Source organism: Apodemus sylvaticus, chromosome 22, assembly GCF_947179515.1.
Source record: "Apodemus sylvaticus chromosome 22, mApoSyl1.1, whole genome shotgun sequence".
NCBI lineage: Eukaryota > Metazoa > Chordata > Mammalia > Rodentia > Muridae > Apodemus > Apodemus sylvaticus.
In genome coordinates this window covers 23,308,397-23,332,811 of record NC_067493.1, presented here as the reverse complement: position 1 = coordinate 23,332,811, position 24,415 = coordinate 23,308,397, and the positions used below count along the sequence as shown (strand labels likewise).

The 24,415-nt window shown below is 52.9% G+C and overlaps 1 protein-coding gene across 3 annotated transcripts in view; it reads left to right on the top strand.

The window, feature by feature from the left end:
• Positions 1–24,113, top strand: part of Grid2ip (Grid2 interacting protein) — a 35,560-nt gene extending 11,447 nt beyond the window's left edge. For 2 of the 3 annotated variants that reach the window (XM_052168644.1, XM_052168646.1), the window contains 20 exons: positions 4,136–4,384; positions 4,577–4,662; positions 6,003–6,072; positions 6,727–6,821; positions 7,040–7,223; positions 9,190–9,344; positions 11,500–11,640; positions 12,328–12,425; positions 12,615–12,732; positions 14,301–14,656; positions 15,160–15,576; positions 18,244–18,331; positions 18,843–18,920; positions 19,437–19,633; positions 19,920–20,075; positions 20,217–20,303; positions 20,760–20,889; positions 20,984–21,102; positions 23,378–23,542; positions 23,733–24,113. In XM_052168644.1, the coding sequence (XP_052024604.1) occupies positions 4,136–4,384; positions 4,577–4,662; positions 6,003–6,072; positions 6,727–6,821; positions 7,040–7,223; positions 9,190–9,344; positions 11,500–11,640; positions 12,328–12,425; positions 12,615–12,732; positions 14,301–14,656; positions 15,160–15,576; positions 18,244–18,331; positions 18,843–18,920; positions 19,437–19,633; positions 19,920–20,075; positions 20,217–20,303; positions 20,760–20,889; positions 20,984–21,102; positions 23,378–23,542; positions 23,733–23,804 (3,061 nt within the window). In that variant the 3' untranslated portion in view covers positions 23,805–24,113. Of the gene's footprint in view, positions 1–1,489; positions 1,525–4,135; positions 4,385–4,576; positions 4,663–6,002; positions 6,073–6,726; positions 6,822–7,039; positions 7,224–9,189; positions 9,345–11,499; positions 11,641–12,327; positions 12,426–12,614; positions 12,733–14,300; positions 14,657–15,159; positions 15,577–18,243; positions 18,332–18,842; positions 18,921–19,436; positions 19,634–19,919; positions 20,076–20,216; positions 20,304–20,759; positions 20,890–20,983; positions 21,103–23,377; positions 23,543–23,732 lie in introns of those variants that run through there. The other variant, XM_052168645.1, reaches the window with a different exon arrangement.
• Positions 24,114–24,415: the final 302 nt, after the last annotated feature.

The window sequence follows — 24,415 nt, the reverse complement described above, 5'->3', positions numbered from 1 at the left end:
ATTCTTGCTAGGGGAGTCCCTTACCATGGGGATATACACTAGCCCTCTCACTGGTAGATTCTAGTCCAAGGGCTCTGGCCTGAGTCACACCCCCAGCCTCTCACTGGGGAACTGTGTGCACGTGCTCTACCACGGAGCCACATCCTCAGCCTACTTCTGTATTTCAAAATGTAATCACTCAGCTAATGTGGAACAGGCCTAAAATCCCATCTGATCAAGAAGCTGAGGCAGGAGGATCAAATCTTCAAGGTCCGGGTTGCGGATGTTGGCAGTGTGCTTGTCAGCACAGACAAAGCCTTGACTTTGATTCCCTGAATGGAATAAAAGCAGGTCTAGAGGTACATGCTTGTAGCCCTGGTACCCAGGAGATGGGGGCAGGAGACTCACAGGGTTATCCTTGGTTGTACAGCAAGTTTGAGACTACCCTGGGCTACATAAGACCTTATACGAAGGAAGGAAGGGAGGAAGGAAAGAAGGAAGGAAGAAAGGAAGGAAGGAAAGAAGGAAGAAAGGAAGAAAGGAAGGAAGGAAGAAAGAAAGGAAAGAAAGAAAGAAAGAAAGAAAGGAAAGAAGAAAGGAAGGAAGGAAGAGAGGAAGGAAGAAAGGAAGGAAGGAAGATTGTATGAAGGGAGTTAGGGAAGGGTAGGGGGAGGGAGGAGGGGAAGGCAAAGGGATAGGGAGAGAGAGTTCAAGGCCTGCCTGGATTAGAGAGAGTTCAAGACCCGCCTGGGGAACTTAGTGAGACCCTTTCACAAAGTAAGAAGTAAAAAGGCATGGGAATCTCTGCCGCAGAGAGCCTGGGCAGCATATGAGAAATGTCTATTCAAGTCCCAGAACCGACAAACAAACAAACACACCCTAGCCTCTCCTCACGTCCTGCACCTTTTTCTGGCCTGGCTACCAAGACCTCAAAACCCCTGGGGTTCTTCCATCTGCCCTAGAATCCATAAACCCTAGCAAGGCCATTCACTGCTCTGGAGTGCTGCGATCTCTCTCTGGCCCTGGCCACAGCTTTCAAAGCTCTCCTTCTCCCTCGCTTCCCCTGGAAATGTAGGGAGGGCATTGTCAGCACTGGCCAGCTCCAGGGAAGTCCTGTGCAAATGCACTGCAAAAGGAGGTTCTTCAAAAAGGTGTTAGCTGTAGCGGAGTATTGCAGCCACTGTAAGGGGATCAGGGCGCTGGGCCAGGGAGATCCCAGACAAGACTCCTGAAGAGGGAATACAGTGGAGAGCCAAAGGAAGGAGCTTGACAGCTCCGGATGCCCCCAGCTAATTGAAGGGTCCCCGGGCAGGGAGAGGAGGGGCGGGGCGGGGCGGGGCGGAGCTACCAAGAATGGGCGGGCATGGGGCCACGGTGCGGGACTGGCCGGGAGGGGCCGCGCACGCTCGCCCAGCAAAGGCGCGTGGAATAGCGGGCGCCCTCTCTGTCGTCGCGGGCTCCGCCACCCGCTGCCCGGTGCGCACCTGCCGCGCCGCCCTCGCGGATCCAGATGGGGAAGGACCAGGGCTTCTCTCGGCACTTTAGGTAGCTTCCCCCATCGCGTTCTGCGCCCCTGGAAACCTCGCGCCCCGCATCCGGCCAGCTCGAGGTGGGGGAAGGGGGCTGGGATATCAAGAGGGGTTCCCTGTTTTGGGTGGGCAACCTATTGAAACTGGGCGGAGCCCAGAAACTGCGGACAGCGGAAATAAATCGGTGGGTCTGTGAGCGGTGAGGTTTCCATGTTGGGTACCCAGGACCCGCGTGCGCGCTGCCGGGAGTCCTGGGATGAAGTGAAAGGCTAGGAAGAAAAGGCAACCTTCCTGCAACGGCTCGGCTCGCAGGATAGGACAGGGACCAAGAACGGGGGTGCCGTGTGCCCTGAGTGAGAATCTAGAGCATCGTGTCGAGTTTTGAATTTGGAAGGCAGGGCCTTTCCACTGAGGAACTGCAGGTTGCTGCCTTTGAGGATCCCATTCCTGTCTCCACCATTTCGCTGGCTGGAGATCAAGAGCTAGGTGAAGAAAGCTGGGCCGGGGTGGATCACACACAGGCAAGGAAGGATCCTAGGAGAGGTTCCGGCAGCAGAAGTGACCCAGCGGAAGGTTATAGGCTTGTGACTCTTAGGAAGAATCCTCGGAACTCAGGAAAGCCGGTTGGAACTTAGTAAGGGTGTAAGAGCCTTGGAGACTTATTGCTGGTCGGACACAGTCACAAAGGCAATGATATGTCCCTATAATGAATTCACCCCTACTGCATCTGACTGTGCCAGCTTTAATTAACAGACAGCAGTGCCAGAACTGGGGTGGCTGGGCCAGACAGGGATGGAGCCGCAGGAGAGCCTCATGCCAGCCAGGAAGGGTGTCTGCCTCAGCAGGCAGCTTTGGCCTCTGGCCCGATCTCCCGGATGCCAAGCAGAGAACTAGCCACCAGACCTCCCACCTCCCCCAGTTGGTGACTCAGCCTGGTGCCCACCTGCCAAGCAGGACTTTGACTTCTTGGAGTTGGATGCCAAACTGTACTGGGCATCTGACCCCTGCCCGGGTTAGAATGTAGGTCTGATGCCTTGCAGAGCTTGGACCTGGAGGATGAGGTATACGGCACACAGTCTCAGTATCCTTTGCCAGGACATGAGGCAGGAGGATAAAGAGAGGCCCAAGCCTAGTCAGGCAGATGGAGGAGTCAGGCTCAGGGGACCTCCTGGTCACCTGGAGTATCCAATCTGAAGCAGAATTCTCTGGGGGTGGGGGTGGGGCTAGCATGAGCCCTCCGGAAGGATCTGCAGTCCTTATATCTTACCAGGGAGTTCATTCTGTCCAGCCAGCTCCGTTAACCTGGTCCATGGATGCTGGGAGAGTCACAGATCCAGTTCAGGGGAGGATGTATTAACCCTGCATGCCCTTCCTATTTCCTCTCCTGACTTCCCACCATGCCCTTGGCATTGGCTCCTGATATAAAGAACAGAGAAGGGAGCCTTGGGGTACAGCCAGGAAGCTCTTCCTAGGGTCATGAGCCCCGATGGCAGCTGTCAGAGGCCAGCTGGGTCACCCTGGAAAGTTACAGGTTTCTCTGTGCCTTAGAATCTTCCACAGTGGGTCAGTAAGTTAGCTGAAGGTGTTATATGGAGATGGGGCTGTATCTCACACACACACACACACACAGAGGTGCGCATGCACACACACACTTTCTTCTCAAGATGCCAAGTTCTTTTCCACCGCTGTGGGCCACAGCCCGACTACAAATCCCAGCTTCCGGGAGCTCCTAGCCGTACAGGCACCAAGCACTCATCCGATGTCATTTGGACATTGCATGGAGGCTAAGTCTCTGCCCACCACCTCCAGGCTGACACCTTGGAGAGCACCACAGGCTGTGCTCAAGAAGGAACCAGTGGACAGAGGTTTACCAAACACGTGCAGGGGACTGGGAACACATGCATACACTTACAAAATTTTTTTTAAAAAAATATTAAACGGGAAAAATAAGTATGGATCAGACAGAGCCATAAACTTGGAGGTGGTAGTCGCCCTCGCTTTTGCAAGGAAGCGGCTGTGGACAGGGCCGGCAGAGGAAGCGAACAGGAGAACCGGAAGTGTGAGGACCCTCGGAGGGAAGTCACATAGCTCGCGGATGGCTGTTGTAGTTTTCTCTGGAAATCACCTGGAAATAAGAAGGGAGAGAGGAGAGCATTAGCTGGGGTTTAGCTTGTAGAAACAAGAACATGGGAGGATGGCGATGAGAACCAGACAGATGGAAGACGGGCAGGAGCTGGAACGCCTCTAGAGACCGGTTTGGGAGCAGGAAGGCCCTGCAAAGGTTAGGTAGGCTAAAGGAAACAGTCCATGTGAACTTCCCAAGATACAGTTAGCACGATGCCGCACCCATGGTGTAGTCTAGGATAGTCAATTCTCTCCTTCCACTCTGTGGGTCCCGGGAACTCGAACTCAGCTCTTCAGGGTTGACAGCAAATACTTCGATCCACTGAGTCATCAAGGGACCAGGTCTAGGAAAGCTGGGAATGCAAGTCTGTTCACTGAAACGGGGAATGAAAATTTCCCTGGTCACCCCTGGGAATGGGCAAAAGAGCCACTAGGAGGTGCCTTTGGAATGCAGTCAGGGGCCGCGCCTGACTCGGACTCGGTGGTCGCTCCTCGCTTTGCAGGATCTTCATCCCCAAAAAGCACCGGGCGCGCTTTGACGAGGTGGTGTCGCAGGGTCTGCTCGGCAAACTGTGCCGTGCTCGGAGGACGCAGGGCGCGCAACGTTTGCGCCGGAGTCGCAGCGAAGAACGCCCGGAGCGCCTCTTAGTGTCCACGCGCGCTAGTGCCGCGCCCCGCCGTCCGGATGAGCCGCCCCCGCGAAAGGCCGCCTCGCTGCTGGGCGGCCGCACTGGCCCTGGGGGTCCTCGCAGGTACGCATGGCTTGCGGGGGACAGCGGGGGACATCTGCTGTTGCCCAAGCTTGTGTTGGGGTCATGGGCAGTGGGTATTTGTGAGAGTAAGGACATGAAACATGTCCATCCCCTGACCCCTGGTCCTCTGTTCTCAGGGTGAGACAGGGAAGCTCACCCACCTCCAATCCCGTTCCATCTTTCCTCCCACAGGACTGTTCGAGTCTATAAAGGCAACAAGAGTTTCGGCTTCACCCTGCGCGGCCACGGACCGGTCTGGATTGAATCTGTCCTACCTGGTGAGGGATGGACAGGTTACCCTGAGTCCCTAAGATTGGGAATGAGGTGACAAACCCCGATGAAGTTCTCTCTGGTAGTGCTATCCATGCCTGCTAGTCCCCGTGCATCCTCCATTATTAAGAAGCGGAGAGTAAGGGCTGGGGAGATTGTCCAATGGTTAGAGCCCCTGTTGAGTAGACTTTAAGGGCTGGACTTTGGATCCCTAGAACACATATCAAATGCTAGGTGGGTATGATGACCTCCAGTAATTCTAGCCTTGGAAGGAAGAGCTGGGAACCCCCAAAGCAAGCTAACTAGCAAGCTAGCCGTTTGAGTGAACTTCAGATTTGACTGAGAGACCCTGCCTCAGGGAACAAGGTGGGAAAGCAATGGAGAATGATATCCGTTTCTGACTTCTACATGCACGCGCGCGCGCGCACACACACACACACACACACAATACATGCACCTACACAAATGAAAACACCCATACGTACACGCATGTCACATATACACACATGAAAATGAAAGAAATTAAAGAAAAAGCAGAGCGGTAAGTGTCAGTACTTAGCTTGCCCTCCGTCTTTTACGCCTCAATCCAGCCTCCCTGCTCAGGGTGTCTCCGCCCACAGTTAAAACAGGTCTCCCCTCATCAGTTAACATGATGAAGACATTCCCTCACATTCTCACAGGTTATCCTTGATTTCGATAATCGTACAAGGTTATACCCAGAGGCCAGTCTCCTAAGTGATTCTACATCCTGTCCAGATGACATTAACTATCACAGCCATTTTGGATAATGTCAGAGGGCTCTTGGGTCCAGGGGCTGCTGTCCCTTCTGACTGCCTGCTTCCTGGCCCGAAGTTCACAAGCTCCCAAGGCAGGAGGACCATTCCCAGACTCTGTGACTCCCTAGAGGAGATGTTCAGGGTTGTGGGTCGACTGGTTTGCATGGGAGATGCACACTTAAAACACGAGTCCTTTCCCGTGCTTGTTTTAAAAATGACACTTATTTGAGGAGGAAGAATGGGACCACACAGGTGGCATCCGGTGTGTGGTGTGTGTGTGTGTGTGTGTGTGTGTGTGTGTGTGTGTGTGTAAAGGTTAGAGGACAACTCGCAGGACTCTGTTTTCTCTACCACTGTAGGTCTCAGGGTTCAAACTCAGTTAGACTTAGCAGCAAGCTCTCTCACTCTCTAAACTGTTTAGAGAGCCCTGAGCGTCGATTCTCACCTGTAAAACTGAAGAATGGCTATCTGGCTCACACGGGAGGGGGCGGGGTGGTAAGTAGGGGAGGCTCCCACCCAAGTCCACCACGTGGTGGTCAGCTGACTGCTTACCTTCTATTTCTCTCCTTCAGGCAGCCCGGCTGAAAATGCCTCCCTCAAGTCAGGTGACCGGATCCTCTTCCTCAATGGATTGGACATGAGGTCAGGAGCCCCAAAGCTGTCTTGTGATCTTGGTGATGAGCCATCCCCCAAGACTTTTGCCTCTTGGGACACTACCAGCAGTGGCCCCGATCCCCTTCTGACCTATGCCCTATGACCTTTGCCTCCTGTGTCTATCCCTATTCCATGGAAAGCTGTGTTTTTCCCTGTCATACTGGGAATCTAACACAAGGTACTTGTGTTAGGTAAACACAATCTCAGCACTACATCTTCAGCATTTTGTTTTTATTTTATTTTATTTTATTTTATTTTATTTTGAGACAGTGCCTCGCTCTGTATCCTAGGCTGACTTAGAACTCACTATTGATTAGTTTGCCCAGGCAACTTGGACTTGCTATATAGTTCAGACTGGCTTTAAATTCTGCAAATCCTCCTGCCTCAGCATCCCAAGTGCTGGGATTACAATTGTGTACCACAGGATGACATAGGAATAACTCCTTCTATGTCCAGGAATGCCAATCCAAGGCATCTGTAGGCAAAGCTGCCCCAAACTTAGGGCTTCTATCATACAAGACTTTAACTTATGCAAAAGTTGGGGTCCTCGCCTGTGCTAAGTGAACAGAGGATTTGCTGGGTGGCCGCTACATGATGGGCAGAGCTCACTTGGCAGGCCCTCCTGGGCCATCTCCTTTGCAGGAACTGCTCCCACGACAAGGTGGTGTCCATGTTGCAGGGCAGTGGCGCCATGCCCACGCTGGTGGTAGAGGAAGGACCGGTCCCTTTCGCCAGTGGTGAGACTGTCAAGCTGTAGAGTTCCCAGGACTGTTTTGGTCGCTTCCCAGGGACGCCGCCAGGGGGTGCGATAGAGCCCAAGGCGCAGCGTTCAATGCTGTTCAATGCATTGCACACCCCAGCTCAGAAGGCTGTTGACCCCAGCTGTCTGAGAAACTGAACCTACCCTGGTAACTCAGGGTCACCCGTGCCTCCCCGTACCTGTGGTCCCCCGCAGATTCGGATTCTTTGGATTCTCCGACCCGGGCGTCAGCTCTCACCTCGCTGCAGTGGGTGGCGGACATCCTGCCTTCCAGTATCCGAGTCCAGGGGAAGACCTTCAGCCAGCAGCTGGACCACCTCCTCACTCCTCCTGAGCGCTATGGAGTCTGCCGGGCTCTCGAGAGCTTCTTCCAGCACAGGTGCCCTGGGAAGAGTGGTGGTGGGGATATAACCTGTTTGCGCCCCACCCAAGTGTCAGCTAAACGCGGGCAATCCTGTTCTCCCTGCTAGCAGCGCCTCAGCCTCCTTAGGTGGAGAGAAGGAAGACAATAGCTGGTGTCAAGGAAGGAACAATTGACGTGCCCTAGAGCAAACCTCAACTTTTACATTTATTCCTTTGTTTATTATTTATTTATTTATTTTGGTTTTTTGAATTTTTTTTTTTTTTTTTTTTTTTGAGACAGGGTTTCTCTGTATAGCCCCGGCTGTCCTGGAACTCACTCTGTAGATCAGGCTGGCCTCGAACTCAGAAATCCACCTGCCTCTGCCTCCCAAAGTGCTGGGATTGCAGGTGTGCGCCACCACCACCACCCGGCCCCTTTGTTTATTTTTAAGACCCGGTCTTGCTATGTTGTACCGGCTGTGCTGAAACTCAAGAGAGATCAGTCAGCCCCTGCCTCCTCGGTGCTGGGATTAAACTAGAAACACCATGCCCAGCAAAATCTGGATTCTAACACCTTGGGCAAATACAGATGCATTTGAACAGCACTGAATGAATTGAGGCAGGCAGGTCAAGTTTATGGGACATCAAGAACCCACACTGGGCTCTTGGAATCTTAGTAAATAAATAAATAGATAAATAAATAAATAAATAAGTAATGTAGCTACAGCTGTCACGGCTGGTGCAAGCCTTCCCCTTTACATTTATGTAGGTTCGGTTTACATGATCTTGTTAATTAGCATGCTGCACACACAATTCAGTCACTTATTTTTAACTTAAAAAATTATCCGTATGGATGTACCACATGTGTGCAGTGCCCATGTAGACCAGGAGAGGGCATCACATCTCCTGGAAGTAGTTACAGGTGTTTGTGAGCTGCCAGGTAGGTGCTGGGAACTGAACCTGGGTCTTCTGCAGGAGTAGCACTAATGCTCTTAATCACTGAGTCTTCTCTCTCTGACCAAAGTTCACACATTGACTTGTACAAAACCTTCAGAGGTTATAGGGTTTGAGTATTCTTGCAAGTATATGTAACCATCACTATAGTGAATTTGGGGACTTTTTTCCCATGGAAAGGGGATACCAACAACGTTCCGTGACATACTTCTTCCTCTCTATTCCCTGATCTTTCTTAAAAACACTTTTTTAATTTATTGCATGTAGGGGTGTGTGCACGCCACAGTACTCACAGGAGTCAGTGAGTTTGACAACAATCCTGCTGAACCATCTTGCCCCACCCCCACCATCTTAAGCAAGTCACATACAACCGTATTCTGTACTGCCTGCATTTATTTGAGTTGGATGTATGCTCACGGGCCTGCCTGTGGAAGTCAGAGGTCTCACTTTGGGTGTGGGTCCTTGCCTTCCCACCTTGTTCGAGACAGGGTCTCGTGACTGCAAATGCCAGGCCGGTTGGTCCCGGGGCTGCTGGATAGTCTCCTGGGTCAGCCTCCCATCTTCCAGGGGTATGGTGGGATTAGAGATTTTTGAACTGCTGTGTCAGGCTTTTACAGGGGTTCTGGGGATTGGAACTCAATTCTTCACACTTCCATGGCAAGCATTTGACCCACTGTGATATCTCCTGAGACTGGTATATGTTATTTTTATCTCCGGTTTTACAGACTAGAGAAAGAAAAAAAAAGTTAAGTAGTTTAAGAGCGCTCAATCAGTTGGTAAAGGACAAGGCTGGAATTTGACTATTACATTTTCTTGGTGGTGGTGCTGGGACTCGAACTCAGAGCCTCAGGAATGTGATGTACATGCTCTGCCAATGAGCTAACATGCCCAGCCCAGACAGCTATTTGAGTCAGAGCAGACTCTCTCTGGAGAATGCTTTCCTGTCTTCTCTGCTCTGTCTTTCAAAGGTGGGGCTCAAGGTGTGGGCTGGAGGGGGCTGGAACCACCACCTCAGGGATGAGCTCCCCGCTCTGCACCCCCACCTGCAGGAACATCGACACCCTCATCGTGGATGTCTACCCTGTTCTGGACACACCTGCCAAGCAGGTGCTCTGGCAGTTCCTCTACCAGCTGCTGACCTATGAGGAGCAGGAGCTGTGTCAGGAGAAGATTGCGTGCTTCCTTGGTTATACCGCCATGACAGGTCAGCAGTCCCTGGGGGTGGCTGCCTGATGCCCTGCATGCCAGGTGAACAAGCACACACCTGTTCTTGTCTCCCAGAAGTCTGGCAACCACTCTACGCTTCTCCCTCACATACTGTCACCTACTGGAGCTCGGCTAGGTGGAGAGTCCCCATCCAGTTCATCCTTCATACTGCTCAGTCATATATCCCTTCCTCTTTCTCCTCTCTCCTCTTTCCAACATGTCTAGCACAGCCAAGCTGACCTCAGACTGGCCTTGAACTCCTGATCCTCCTGCCTCTGTCTCCCAGGTGCTGGGATTATGGGTGTGTTACCACCACAGTCTGGTTTTCTTTTTCCATCCATTGGGGATGGAGCCCAGGGCTTTGCTCATGTGAAGCAAGTGCTCTCACAGAGCTATAGCTCCCTCCTTGTTTGGAGAATCCACAGCCAGGTACAGTGGTTCAGACCTGTAACTTGGTCTCTGCACTTGGGGAGGCTGAGTCAGGAAGACTGTATATGTTTGGGGCCAGCCTTAGACTCACTATGTAGCCCACAGGGAGACTTTGTCTCCGAATGGAAACAAGGGGCTGTGGATGGCTCCATAGAGAAAGCATTTGTTGAGCAAGCAGGAGGTCTAGAGTTCAGATTCCCAGTTCTCATGTAAACACCAGGTGGGTGAGGACAGGGGACCCGTAGCATGTAGGTTTTGTTTTGTTTTGTTTTGACTTTTTGAGACAGGGTTCTCTGCATAGCTCTGGCTGTCCTGGAACTCACTCTGTAGACCAGGTTGGCCTCAAACTCAGAAATCCGCCTGCCTCTGCTGGGATTAAAGGCATGAGCCACCACTGTCCGGCCCTTTACCTTTACCTTTACCTTTTTTTTTTTTTTAAGCATGTAGTTTTTGCTACCCTGCTTTAAGCTCCAAGCAGATCATGCTACCAGCCCTGTCCAGGTTCCCACAAATCCACAGATGAAACACCACACACACACATTAGCTTATTTTTCAACCTGCCTTATTGGCCCAATTGCTGCACTCTTCTAACCAGCTCAGCACCCTAAATCTGCCCTTAATTTTAGTTGCTCAGTTACCTTCTCCTTGTTCAGCAACCTGAAACTGCCGTGCCACATGCAAACACATTTTTCCATTGCCACAACCCTATTAGAGTATGTCCCCCATGTGCCTAAAAGCCCTTGCACTTGGGGCTGGAGAGAAGAGTTAGTGGCTTGCAAGCGTGAGGACCGACCCAAGTTTGAGTCCCCAGAACCCATGTAAGTACTGGATGAGCATTGTGTGCTGTGGCCTTAGCTGCTACAGACACTACAGCTGCTACGGCAGTCTCTGCAGATGATAGCTCTGACCCTTCCTGCTTTTAATGTACGGACTCCCTACAGCTTGGAGGACTGAGCAGGGCTGAGGACTTTTAGCCTGTAGCTCAAGGTTCCCAAAAGGGTACCATGTGCCCAGAACCTTTTCAGTTTGCCCTAACAAGTTCTTCTGGGTGTCAGTCAGCAGCCCAGAATAAGCACTAGGTGTGAGGACCCTAGAAGCCTGGTATCCTAACAAGAAGTGGATTGGGGACGGATCGGCCCCCACAATGTTTTCCATCCTTCAGTTGCTTTTCTTGCTCTGGGAGCATTACCCCAAAAGGACACTGCATTTCAGTGGTAGAGTAATTGCATAGACTACCAGTAGTAAGGGGTTGGTGTATGGCTCAGTGGTAAAGCCCCTGCCTAGAATCCCCCAGTGAGGGGCTGGGGGTGTGGCTCAGTGGTAGAGCACCAGCCTAGAATCCCCTAGTGAGGGGCTGGGGTGTGGCTCAGTGGGAGAGGCCCTAGAATCCCCCAGTGAGGGGCTGGGATGTGGCTCAGTGGGAGAGCACCTGCCAAAAATCCCCCAGTGAGGGGCTGGGGGTGTGGCTCAGTGGTAGAGCCCCTGCCTAGAATCCCCCACTGAGGGCCTGGGGCGTGGCTCAGTGGGAGAGCACCTAACAAGCATGCTCAAAGTACTGGGTTTCATCTTCAGTGCTACCTATGAAATACTGTAGTGTTATCCAGGAGGACCCAATTGGCCCAGAGGCAACATTTTGGTAGCAATGAGTTCTTCCCTCTCTTCCCTTGCCTGTGGAGGCTCACAGGACCAGGGCCTTGTGACAATCCTTGCCTGTCCCACCACAGAGCCTGAATCCTCACTGGACCTGGAGCCAGAATCTACTCCAGAGCCCACACCGGAGCCACAACCACGGAGTTCCCTAAGGGCCTCTTCCATGTGCCGTCGCAGCCTGCGCTCCCAGGGCCTGGAGGCCAGCCTCAGCTGTGGTATGGTTCTCTCACGGAAAGGCTGGAGCTGTAGTCCTCTTCTGTAAATGGTCTTACTGAAACAATGAGTGTGTTAGCCAGGGTTCTCTAGAGGGTCAGAACCTATAGAATGAATGTCAGTCCCAAAGAGGATTTATTACATTGGCTTCCATAAGGGTTGCACAGTTCCAACAATGGCCATCGGCATGCTGGAGAGGCTAGACACCCAGTAGCTGCTCAGTCCTTGAGCTGGAGGCATGTGTAGTCCCAACTTAGTACTAAAGCCCTGGAGGATTCCAAAGAGCTGCTGATCCAGTCTACACTGGGAGCCTGAAGAATCTGGGTTCTAATGGTGGCGGCAGCAGCAGCAGCAGCAGAACAGATCCACTTGCCAGCAAGAAGGGAAGGCAGGCAGGCAAAGCATGTTTTTCCATCATTTCTTTATATCTGAGCTGCAACAGGAAGGTCCTGCCCATCTTGGAGTAGACAAGTCTTCCCTTCTCAGTTAATCCTTCCAAGCAGGGTGTTCACAGATCCACCCAGAAATGTGACTCAGCTGATTCCAGATCCAGCAGAGCTGACAACCAAGACTAATCATCATGTTGAGGAAATCAGGAGATAGCAAGGCTGAGTGGGGGCTGTGCAGATCTGGACTGAGCCGTAGAGCTCAAATATAATAACAAGATTTCCATGGCGCCTTCCTGGCAGGCCCTGGTGACTGTCCTGAGATGCCCCTACCTCTGATCCCAGGCGAGCGTCAGGCTGGCGATGGCACATCCCTCCCGGAAACCCCCAACCCCAAAATGGTGAGGCCTTTCTGCATTCCAGATGCCAGTGAGCATGGGTATGGGTGGCCAGTGCATGGAGACCCCTGACCAAAGTTTCCCAGATGCTATTTCAGGCTGGGGCGAACTGTCCCTGTGTAGTCTCTAAGGTCCCGTTGAGAACACAGGGAGCGGTAGGAGAAGGCTGGACTCTTCTCCGTTGCCTCCTAGATGTCAGCTGTCTATGCAGAGCTCGAATCTCGACTGAACAGCAGCTTCAAGGGGAAGATAGGCACCGTGTCCAAGTCCCGGGCCTCTCCACCAGTCCCCAGCCTGGTGGGCACATCAGGTATGGCCTCAGCTAACCTCAAGATCCGGAGCGGGTACTGGCTTCTATTCTTCTAGCTGTCTGTCCGTGTGTCACCCCAGCTCTCAGACATAACCCTGAAGGGCGTGCACCTGAGTCACAGGGAAACCTGGAGCCCTCCGTGCATACGCCATAGGTCATCAAGGTTGGCTCGTCCTAGCTCCTCATTTGTCCCTTGTGGTCTTCACACCAGCTGGCCGTCTCTGGAAAAGCAGAGTGTCCCCCGAACAAGTCCTCAAGTTAGCGTATGGCTCTTGGGGACACTCTGAAGTGCACGCTTCGTGGATGGTATAACTAGGAAGATGGTGTTTCTGTAATCTAAGCAAGACCAGCGGTGCCTGTAACATGACCCTGTCATTGCAACTGCTCGGGGAGCTGAGGCAGGAGGATCATAGCTCAAGGCCTGTTGGGCTACAGAATGAGTTCAGGGCCAGTCTGGGCAATTTATCAAGACCCTGCCTCAAAACTTTAAAAAAGTATGGCTTGGGCTGCAGTTGACAGAGTGGTGCCTGGCATGCATGAGCCCCTGGGTTCTACCCCTAGCACCAGATAAAAGAAGGAACGTGATGGAGCTTAATTGTGATCTAGCATCCAGGAAGCAGAGGTGGGAGGATTAGAAATTCAAAGTTAGCCAGGCGGTGGTAATCCCAGCACTTGGGAGGCAGAGGCAAGTAGATTTCTGAGTTCGAGGCCAGCCTGGTCTACAGAGTGAGTTCCAGGACAGCCAGGGCTACACAGAGAAACCCTGTCTCAAAAAAAAGAAAGAAAGCTGGGCGGTGGTGGCGCACGCCTGTAATCCCAGCACTCTGGGAGGCAGAGGCAGGTGGATTTCTGAGTTCGAGGCCAGCCTGATCTACAGAGTGAGTTCCAGGACAGCCAGGGCTACACAGAGAAACCCTGTCTCGAAAAAAACAAATCAAAAAAAAAAAAGAAAGAAAGAAAGAAGGAAGGAAGGAAGGAAGGAAGGAAGGAAAGAAAGAAAGAAAGAAAGAAAGAAAGAAAGAAAGAAAGAAAGAAAGAAGGAAAGAAAGAAAGAAATTCGAAGTTATCTACAACTTACTAGAGAATTCAAGGCCAGCCTGAGCTACTTGAGACTCTGTTTCAAAAAGAAAAAAAAAATTTAAGTGGGAAAGAAGGTGGTTTGGAGAAAGATATAACCAAATGGCACGTCCCTGGACTATGCAAGGCCCTAGCCTCGCTCTCTGCTACTAGGGGCACGGGGTGGGGGTAGGGGTGTTGGGGGCATGGAGAGTTAAGGGTGGGGCTGACTGATGGAACACACTGAGCACTTGAGCCTTGCTGGGTGGAGGTGGATCTTTATGACCCTTGCAAGAAGCCTACAAGAGGACCCCTCATGGGTCTCTGAGGTATGTTCCCAGATGAGCTAGGGTATTGGCATGAACTGAAGTCAAGAGATACTTTCTGTAACCAGAGAGGCAATAGCCCAGAGACAGAAAGCACGTCTTAGGACAGACAGACAGCAGACTCATTGTCCCACCCACTGCTGGGCGCTCACTGATAGGCTTCCTCTCCTTCTACCACCAATCAAGGGCCCAGGACCCTGTCTGGAGTCTCGTGGCCCAGTGACCGGCTCCTGCCTTCCCCGTGCTATGATCCGCTGTGCTCTGGGGGTCTGGCCTCCCCCAGCAGCTCGGAGTCCCACCCCTACGCCAGCTTGGACAGCAGCAGAGCGCCCTCCCCACAGCCAGGCCTTGGGTCCATCCACCCCGACAGCCCCCCAAGCCCAGACCCCATCCGGCCGCCCAGTCGCAGGAAGCTCTTCGCTTTCTCACGCCCCGTGCGGAGCCGAGACACAGATCGCTTCCTGGACGTGTTGAGCGAGCAGCTGGGCCCCCGAGTCACCATTGTGGATGACTTCCTGACACCGGAGAATGACTATGAGGAGGTGGGCATGCGAGTGGGCGCAGACAGTTAGGGGTGGAGGTAGAGCGCTCCGTGGTCCCCCAGAAAGTCTGCAGGAGACCTGTTTCACTGCAGTCTGCCCCAAACTGCTTCACAACCTGCCTGCCTGTCAGGCTACCCCATCTCCTTGTCTGGAGTAATCCCAAATTATTCTTTGTTCATCCTTATCCCACCCTTGCCTGAGGCTATCGTACACATTTTATCTCAGGTTACCCCATTCTTCAACCTAGGATATCCAGTTCACAGCCTTGGGCCAAACAATCGCTTCTGTGTCTTTTCCTGGGCTATTCCATCTTTTCCCAAATATTTACTGTGTCTCAGGCTAACCCACTCACAAGGTCAGGCTGAGAGGTTCGGGACTGCGGTCCCGTCGCTTCCTCTTGTTTCGCGCACTTCCCCGCCCCTCCCCCACCCCACCCCACCCCACCCCCAGCTCCAGGCTCCAGGGCTCCAGCTTGACTTCCCACTTGCTCTCCCCTTGGGCAGATGAGCTTCCACGATGACCAGGGCAGCTTTGTGACCAATGAGAGGAGCAGCGCTAGCGAGTGTGTCAGCAGCAGCGAGGAGGGCAGTTCTCTGACCTATTCCTCCATCTCTGACCACATCCCCCCACCCCCGCTCAGTCCCCCGCCGCCACCGCCCCTGCCTTTCCACGACCCCAAACCCAGCTCCCGCACCTCCGATGGCCCCCGAGGTCCCCCTCAGTCATTGACCAAACCCCTCACCCAGATCAGCCATCCAGTCCCACCTCCACCCCCACCCCCTCTGCCCCCACCTGTGCCCTGTGCACCCCCCATGCTATCCCGAGGCGTGGGCCACCGCCGCAGCGAGACCAGTCACATGAGCGTCAAGCGCTTGCGCTGGGAACAGGTGGAGAACTCAGAAGGCACCATCTGGGGTCAGGTAGGTGATCTGGGGACCAGTGGTTCTCTAAACTGGGTGAGTGGTCTAGACAGTAACATTAGACAAGATCCATCGTCCTGACCTTGGGCTCCCCCTCCCCCTCCTCCCCTTCCCCTCCCCCTCCTCTTCCCTCCATCTTCGCTGCCCTGGTAACAGCCTCCTCCACCTCCTCCTCTTCTCTTTACCCTCCTCCTCTTCTTTAGTTTTCTTATTACATTTATTAAATCGGGGTGGGGGGCGGCACGGATATAGCGGTCAAGGACAACATACAGGAGTCAGCTCTCTTTTCGCCCCATAAATCCCAGGGGTTTAACCCAGGTCATCAAACTAGTGAAAGCAACTTCTGAGCCATCTCACTAGTTCCTGGCCTCTTCTAACATCAACTAGAACATTCCTTGGTCCTTCTTACCCTGAGCGGAGAAGTGACAGCCCTGCCCATGACAAAGGTATCCCCAAGCCAGAAGCATAGTGGGGAGTTCTGGAAATGCCACCCTGCCCATTGCAAACCTATTGCTCTTGAGGCTGAACTACCTCTCTTAGACCCCTCCCCCATTTTTTTTTTTAATTAATGGCAATCCTCCTGCCTCAATACCCCTTAAAGTGCTGGGATTCTAGGAATGAGCTGTTATACCAAGCTCAACTACTCCTTTAAATATGATCACAGGTAAGCTGGGTATAGTGGCTCGTGCCCATAATTCCAGCACTTAGGAGACTGAGGCAAAAGGATCGCTGTAAGTTCATCTTTGAGGCTAGCCTGGGCTATATAGCAAGATTCTACCTTAAAAAGAAAGGCCTGTGCCTCTCCTCAGGGGGTGGGACTAGGGGATGTAACTTAGCAATACAGAGCTGGCTTCTGATGATCAAGGCCCTGGATTCCATTCCCAGCACATCAGTCAGGCATCATATTATACAGCTGTAATCCCAAGACTTGGGAGGTGGAGGCAGGAGGCTCAGAAGTCCAAGGCCATTCCTGTCTATACAGTGAGTCTAGGGCCAGCCTGGCCTACATGTTTCAAAGAGAAGGGACACCTCTTATCTCAGGTTCCTGGAGGCCATATTCCTACTATCCAGAGATGAGTCTACAAGCTTGCTCTCAGGTGTCATCGCCCTGGTCACCAGGGCTGAACACACCTGGCCACCCTTCCTGCCAGGCATCCTTGCCCAGCAGAGTCTCCCCTCACTCAGCAGCCGCCCCGACCCCCACCCTGTCCAAGCACCTCGTGGTCATTGCAGGAGATCACTGCCTGCATAAACCACTCAGGCACCTGCTCACCCTGCCCAAGGCAGTTCTGGGATGAACCCATTTACTGCAAAAGAGAACCTCAAACAGGGTGTGGCGGTACACACCAGTCATGCAGCATTCAGCAGGCCAAGGAAAGAGGATCATGAGTTCAAGGCCGGCCTGGGTTACATAGCAAGTTCTAATCAGAAGAATGGGGGTAAAGAAGGGTGCTAGGAGATTGCTCAATGGGTAGTGCCTGCCGCGCAAGGATCAGAACCCGAGTTCCTGGGGAAGTCTGGACATGCTGGTGTACATCTGTATCCTAGGTGACAGATCCCAGAAGCTCATTGGCCAGCTAACTTAACCAGTTGGTAGAGCTCTAGGTTTAATAAAGTTAGAGCATTTACTGATCAGGCATGAGAACCTGAGTTCAAATCCCCAGCACCCATTTTATATATATACATATATATGTATATATATCTGTGTGTATGTATATGTGTGTGTATATGTATACATACATACATATATACATATATATATATGTGAGTGTATGTTATATATATGTGTGTGTGTTATATATATGTGTGTATGTATATATGTTATATATATATGTGTGTGTATATATATGTTATATATGTGTGTGTATGTGTGTATATATATATATATATATATATATATATATATATATAAAACACGCCACAGGACAAAGACATTTGATGTCTACCACTGTCCTCACACGTGTACATATTGACATATATGTGCACACAGACCAGACACAGCACTTTAAAACAGGACAGACCCCTCAGGCCTCTCTCTTTAGCCCTCTTGGATGCCACCTTCATCTCCCTTCTTCATGGATGGAGTTCCATGAATGGCTGCCTTACTCACCAGAAGGGGAGTCAGTTTCTTAGCTTATAACTTGGATTATGCTGCATTTCTTTTTTAAAGAAAAATTGTGTGTGTGTGTGTGTGTGTGTGTGTGTAGATATATGCACATGAGCGCAGGTCCTGCACCTGAGCGCAGGGCCCCTCGGAGGCCAGAACAGGGCGTCAGATACCCTGGAGCTGGAGTTACTAACAGTTGTGAACTGTCAGACAAGAGCAGCTAGTATTCTTAACCGCTGAGCCATCGCTCCAGCCCCGGTTTATAGAATTCCTTTGTTCCTCCCTTTCTATTTCTATTTTTTGAGACAAGGTCTCACTGTGTGGGCCAGGCTGGCCTGGAACTCGCGGGGACCTCTGGCTCCTGAGTTCTGGGATTAAAGGGGTACACCACATCCAGCTTCTATCTAGGGCTTCCCACCTGTACCCTCCTCTTGCTGTCTTCCTCTTGGACCTCCCAGGCCCTATCTCTCTGGGGGTCCTCAGGATGGATCTCAGAGGACAAAGGCAGGCTAGCGGCCTGGCTCTCCCTGCTCTGAGCATCTCACACTCGATTCCTACAGCTTGGGGAAGACTCTGACTATGACAAGCTGAGTGACATGGTGAAATACCTGGACCTGGAGCTCCACTTCGGCACCCAGAAACCTCAGAGTAAGTGGCCAAGCCACGCCCCCTGCTGCCTTCTAGCTTCTGGTCCCGGAGCATACACTTCTAGATACTGTGTCTCCACACTTTCAAGCCCTTCTGCGGGCTTGAATGGACCCCTTGATGGTCCTGTAAGCTAGATCCCAGAATCACTTCTTAATGAGGAAGCCCAGAAAGGCTAGGTGGTTTGCACCAAGTCACACAGCACAAACTCAGGAAGTGGTTGGTTTTCATTGTTCAGCCTGAGGGGTGCAAGGAGGAGGGCCTTCGAGGAGACAGCAGTGTGGGGACAGGCAAGCCATGTGTTAAATGCCTTAGGCTGCACCTGCAGGTCTGCGACTGAAAGGCTGAGGAATGAGGGGGAGTTTGGATGCCTGGAGCTGATGTAGTTAAGGAGATGCAATCCCGGAAAAGTTCCTGGACCACTGGTTGTGGCCACACCTCTCCCTTGGCCCTGCCACAGCAGCCCTAGTCTAGCCCCTCATTCCCCATTAAACTGTACAGTTTTTCCTTCCAGAGCCAGTGCCCGGCCCCGAGCCCTTCAGGAAGAAGGAAGTGGTGGAGATCTTGTCCCACAAGAAGGCCTACAATACCTGTGAGAAGCCTTAGGGGCCCCGCCCTCAGGGCCACAAAAACTGAGACTGGCAAAGGGATGGGGAGATCGAAATTAAGATGTGGAGACTGGGACCGGTCACGCTGCTAAAGAAGGCTGTTTCTCAGTGTAGCAGGACCCCCAATCTGTACTCAGGTGTACCCCTAGGCACTCTCTATTGGCCACGCCCGTCATATGGGTTTCGTGGTCTTGGTCCTGCCTCCAGTCACATTATCGACTTCATCCCTCCCTAGTTCCACGCTCCGCCCACAGGTCTCACCCAGGTGATTGGTTTTGGGGATCCCGCCAGCCCTCTCCTGTCACTCTCCCATACCCCTAGTCTCTGGCTACTCCCATGCCACGCCCTTCTCCACTTGCTACTTCTCTCAGGCCCCTCTTCGCTATGCTCCTCCCAGTAGCCTCGCCGAATCAAGTCCCTACGCTTCCCTGAGGCCCCGCCCTTAATTTGGCCCCGCCCCAGGTCTCCGCCCCCGTCTCACCCTAGTGCCCCATCCGCAGCCATACTCCTAGCGCACCTGAAGCTAACCCCGGGCGAACTGCGGCAAGTGCTCATGAGCATGGAGCCCCGGCGCCTGGAGCCTGCTCATCTGGCACAGCTACTGCTGTTCGCTCCGGACGCCGACGAGGAACAGCGCTATCAGGCTTTCCGCGAGGCTCCGGGTCGCCTCAGTGAGCCGGACCAGTTCGTCCTGCAGGTGCTAAGACCAGCCTCCAGCCCCACACCGGGTCTAGGGCGCCTCCGCCGGGCTCCCTCTACAGTCAGAAGTTGGCTTCTGCCCCAGGTCCCCTGGCTTCTGAGTCCCAGTTTAACTCCTTTGAGTTTCCACTTGAGGTCAAGGCAGCTGCGAGAAGACTGTCCCCAGGGTCGTGCTAACTTTTCCTAAGGGGTACCTTCTTCATCTGTCAGAGGACTCACTCCCCAGGCTGGGCAGAATGTCCTGGCTGGGAATGGATGAATCCTGGTCCCTGACTTTCCGGCAGATGCTGTCGGTTCCCGAATACAAGACCCGCCTGCGAAGTCTACACTTTCAGGCCACCTTGCAGGAGAAGACAGAGGAGATACGAGGCAGCCTCGAGTGCCTGCGACAGGCGTCTCTAGAGCTCAAAAACAGCCGGAAACTCGCCAAGATCCTGGAGGTCAAGCCATTTTCCATCCGTTTGTTTAATCTGATCTTTCTGTCTCTTGGGGCTCCCAGCCATGAGACCAAGACCTACACGTGGGCCGGGGAGGGGGAGGGGGGAGCTCTAGACCGGATCACCCTGCTTTTCTTCCCACAGTTTGTGTTGGCCATGGGTAACTATCTCAACGACGGACAGCCCAAGACCAACAAGACCACTGGCTTCAAGATCAACTTCCTGACAGAGGTGAGGGCCAGGCAGCCACCTGCTCTAGCTACCAGACTTGGAGGCAGAGTCAAGTTGTGGCGGCTAAGCCAAGTGTGGTGGTGTAGACCTGTAATCCCATCATTTAGAAGGTCGAGGCGAGAGGATCAGGAGTTCTAGTCTAACACGGGCTAAATAAGATCCTGGCTCACACAACCAAAAAATGTTCTAACAGGAGAAGAAAACATGTCACAAAGTTCTCCCTGGGGGAGGGAAGAACTGGCTGCACATAGGCCCAGATGTGACTTACCAAAGGGTAGACGTGTACAAGGTTGCTTCTCCAGCCCAGCTTCAGGATCTAGAAAAGGAGAGTGGGGAGAGAATTTGGAAAGAGTATCACAGGCTGAGAATTCTGGGAATACAGAAAAACCTGGTGTCATGTGACCAGGAGTCTGGTGGGGGACTTGGAGAAGCTTATGTGCCGGGCATCCCTTGCAGCTAAACTCCACCAAGACAGTGGATGGGAAGTCTACCTTTCTGCACATCCTTGCCAAATCGCTCAGCCAGCACTTCCCTGAGCTCCTCGGCTTTGCCCAGGACCTGCCCACTGTGCCCCTGGCTGCCAAAGGTAGGCTGGGTGAATGGGTAAGGGAGGCAGCCGTGTGCTACTCTGAGCTGGGGATGCATTCCCCATAAGACTTTGCTTCTTTCCTTACATACAGTGAACCAGCGAGCCCTGACTGGTGACCTGGCTGACCTCCATGACACTGTCAGTGAGATTCAGGTGGCCTGCCAGAGCATGGCCCCCTCCAGTGAGGACAGGTTCGCTGTGGTCATGGCTGTATCCTCTAATCAGCACTAGCCCGGACTCTGGGTAAAGCTGACGATGGCTCTAGTGGCCAGTGTAGATCCTTGCAGACACTCCAGGCAGAAGCGGTTGTGTGCCCAGGGATGTTGGGAGAGGTTCCATCCTACATTATTTAGAATCTGGGTGCTTATGCAACGCTGAGAACCGAGGACGGAGTTCTGTCCTGTGTGTTCGATGCTGGGGATTGAACTGTACAGGAACAGGCACAGGCATACGTTCTACTGCTGAACCACGCTGCCGGCCCCTCACTGGAGGATTCTAGGACAGTGGCCAAGCCTTGTCCTCAGCCCCTGTGGGATCCTAGGCAAGAGCTCCACCACCGAGCTATACGCTAGCTTCTCACTGTACGATAGCTTCTCATCAGACACTAGCTTCTTACCGGATGCTAGCTTCTCACTGTACACCAGCTTCTCACTATATGCCAGCTTCTCACTGTACCCTAGCTTCTCACAGGATGCTAGCTCCTCACCAGACGCTAGCTTCTTACCGGATGCTAGCTCCTCACCAGACGCTAGCTTCTTACCATACACTAGCTTCTTACCATACGCTAGCTTCTCACCATACGCTAGCTTCTCACTGGGTGATTCTAGGCAGACACTGAACTCTCCCAGGCCCTTGCTGGGGATTCAAGACCAAGGCTTGATCACTGAGCTACATTTGCAGATATAGATAAAATCTGTTGGAAACTGAATTCAGGGCAATGAGCATGCTAAGTAAGAACTCTGTCACTGAGATATATACCAAGTTCCTCCCCTCTCTAGGTGGTCCAGGCTGGTCTCAAACTCACTATAGCCCAGGCAGGCCTTGAAGTGACAGTTCTCTGGCCCCATCCTCCCAAGTGTCTGGGATGACAGGTCTCTGCCGCCAGGCCCACACATAGTTCCCAAAGTCACTGACATGTTGTCTAGTATCTGCCCTTAGGAATGGTACAGCCCAGATTTAAGTCACAAGAGACACAGGAGAAGCCTGGCCAGTCAGGCCCTGTAAGCCGAAAGCAAGGTGAGAGGCATTGGGAGACTGAGTCCAGAGCCTTCTGCATGCTAGATAATTGCTCTCCACTGAACTGGATGCCTTGAATCAGGGCCACTGAGCTTTTCCCCAGGAGTTATTTACGGCGTGCCAGATACTGTCTTAAATCTTGGAGGTCCACTGAGGGACAAGCTAACCCTTGGAGGTCAGAAACAATGAACATTTGAACTGTTTTAGCAGATAACAAAAAGGAGGTAATTGCCGGGGCGTGGTGGCACATGCCTGTAATCCCAGTACTTGGGAGGCAGAGGCAGAGGCAGGCAGATCTCTGGGTTTGAGGTTAGCCTGGTCTACAGAGTGAGTTCCAGTATAGTCAGGGCTACACAGAGAAACTGCCTCAAAAAACCAAAGGAAAAGAACAAAGGAAGAAAACAAAAAGAGGGAGAGAGGAAGGAAGGAATAGAACAAAAGCCCACTGTGGTGTTACACACACGGGCTCAGAGGTAGAGGCGGAAGGACCAGGAGTTCAAAGTCATGCTCAGCTCTTTCCAAGCCAGCCTGGGTTACAAGAAGTCCTGTGTCAAACAAACACATGGATCAAAGTGTCAGTCAGACAGGGTCAGTCCAAGTGAATGGTTTGAGAGATGGTCAGGGGGCCCCACACACTGGGGCTGAGACCTGGAATCCCAGGACCCAGGATGCTGAGGCAAGGCCAGCCTGGGCTACATAGTAAAGGCCAGCCTGGGCTACACAGTAAAGGCCAGCCTGGGCTACACAGTAAAGGCCAGCCTGGGCTACACAGTAAAGGCCAGCCTGGGCTACACAGTAAAGGCCAGCCTGGGCTACACAGTAAAGGCCAGCCTGGGCTACACAGTAAAGGCCAGCCTGGGCTACACAGTAAAGGCCAGCCTGGGCTACATAGTAAGGGTCAAGAAAGGACTAAGCAGAATCCAAAGAGGACAGCATCCCCTTGTGGAGAGAGAATGGAAGTCTGGGGCTATTCAGACTGTATATTAGTTATGCATGAAGTTAAGGACTGGTGGCCTGGGACCTGTGACAGGGGTGGGGCTGGGGCTGGAGACGTGTAGGATTGAGGGTAGGGAGGGGGTGGGACGGGAAGGGGTTGGTGTGAGCGAGGGTCATAGCATAGTTCTCTGCCTGCTTTAAGGAAGATTGCTTCAGAGCAGAGGGAGTGGAGTAGCTAGGTCTATCTGGGTTCACGCTCCAGCCAAGAAGGGTAAAGCACCCAGGGGCTGTGTCCTTGACCAAGGTCCTGTAGTCCTTTCTGGAAACAGCGCAGCCAGCTCTGCGAGCGTTGGATGGTCTACAGCGAGAGGCCATGGAAGAGCTGGGGAAGGCACTGGCCTTCTTCGGAGAGGACTCCAAGGCCACTACCTCAGAGGCCTTCTTTGGCATCTTTTCAGAATTCATGAGCAAATTTGAGGTGAGCCAGGGTGGAGGCTGGAGAGGCCCCTGAAGGGAGGTGGGGCTCAGAAAGGATGCCAGTGGGTGGCACATCCCCTGTCTCTGCGGGATGCAGCCAACAACCTCAGCACCAGTCGTCTGGGGGCCAGGAAGGGGCAGGGAGGGTGCCAGCGATGCTACGCCCACTGACCACCCCTCCCCATCTCCAGAGAGCCCTCAGCGACCTGCAGGCAGGGGATGGCCCACGTAGCTCGGGGATGGTGTCACCCCTCGCCTGGTGACAGCTGCCAGCAAGCATCTTCTGCAGTCCGAGCACGGAGACCAACTGCACCGCAGAGGAACGTCACAGGGTCCAGGGTACTTGATCGCGCACCTTGGCTGCAGGAAGGGCTTGGGTGCGGTGGGGGCTGCAGCCATGTGTCTCCACATACCTCAGCTGCCCAGTTCCTCCTGGCCCTCTTTTGCCTATCCCCCCGGAAGGCCTCCCTGGCTTCCTGTGGCCACCCACCCTCCGTCTCGATGCCCAACGGTGAATAAAATGCTGCTGTGTCTGGGGGAATGTCCCACCTGAGGGCGCACTGCAAAGTGGATGCTGGCTTGCTGCTGCTGCGGGTGTCTGTGGCTCGGTGGGAGCATGGGACAGGAGAGAGGACAGATTTCCATAGGCGAGGGACTGGAGGAGGAGGAAGAGGTGTTATCATACCACTAAATCTAGGTTTCATTTTCTTTTCTGATTTCAATTTTGAGTGACAGGGTCTCAGGTCACTCAGGCTAGCCTCAAGCTGATTAGGTCAAGGATAGCCTTGAACTTCTGATCTTCCTGTCTCTACCTCCCAAGTGTTAGGATTATAGGCATGGGCTACCGTGCTCCAGGTACTCCTCCTCCTCCACT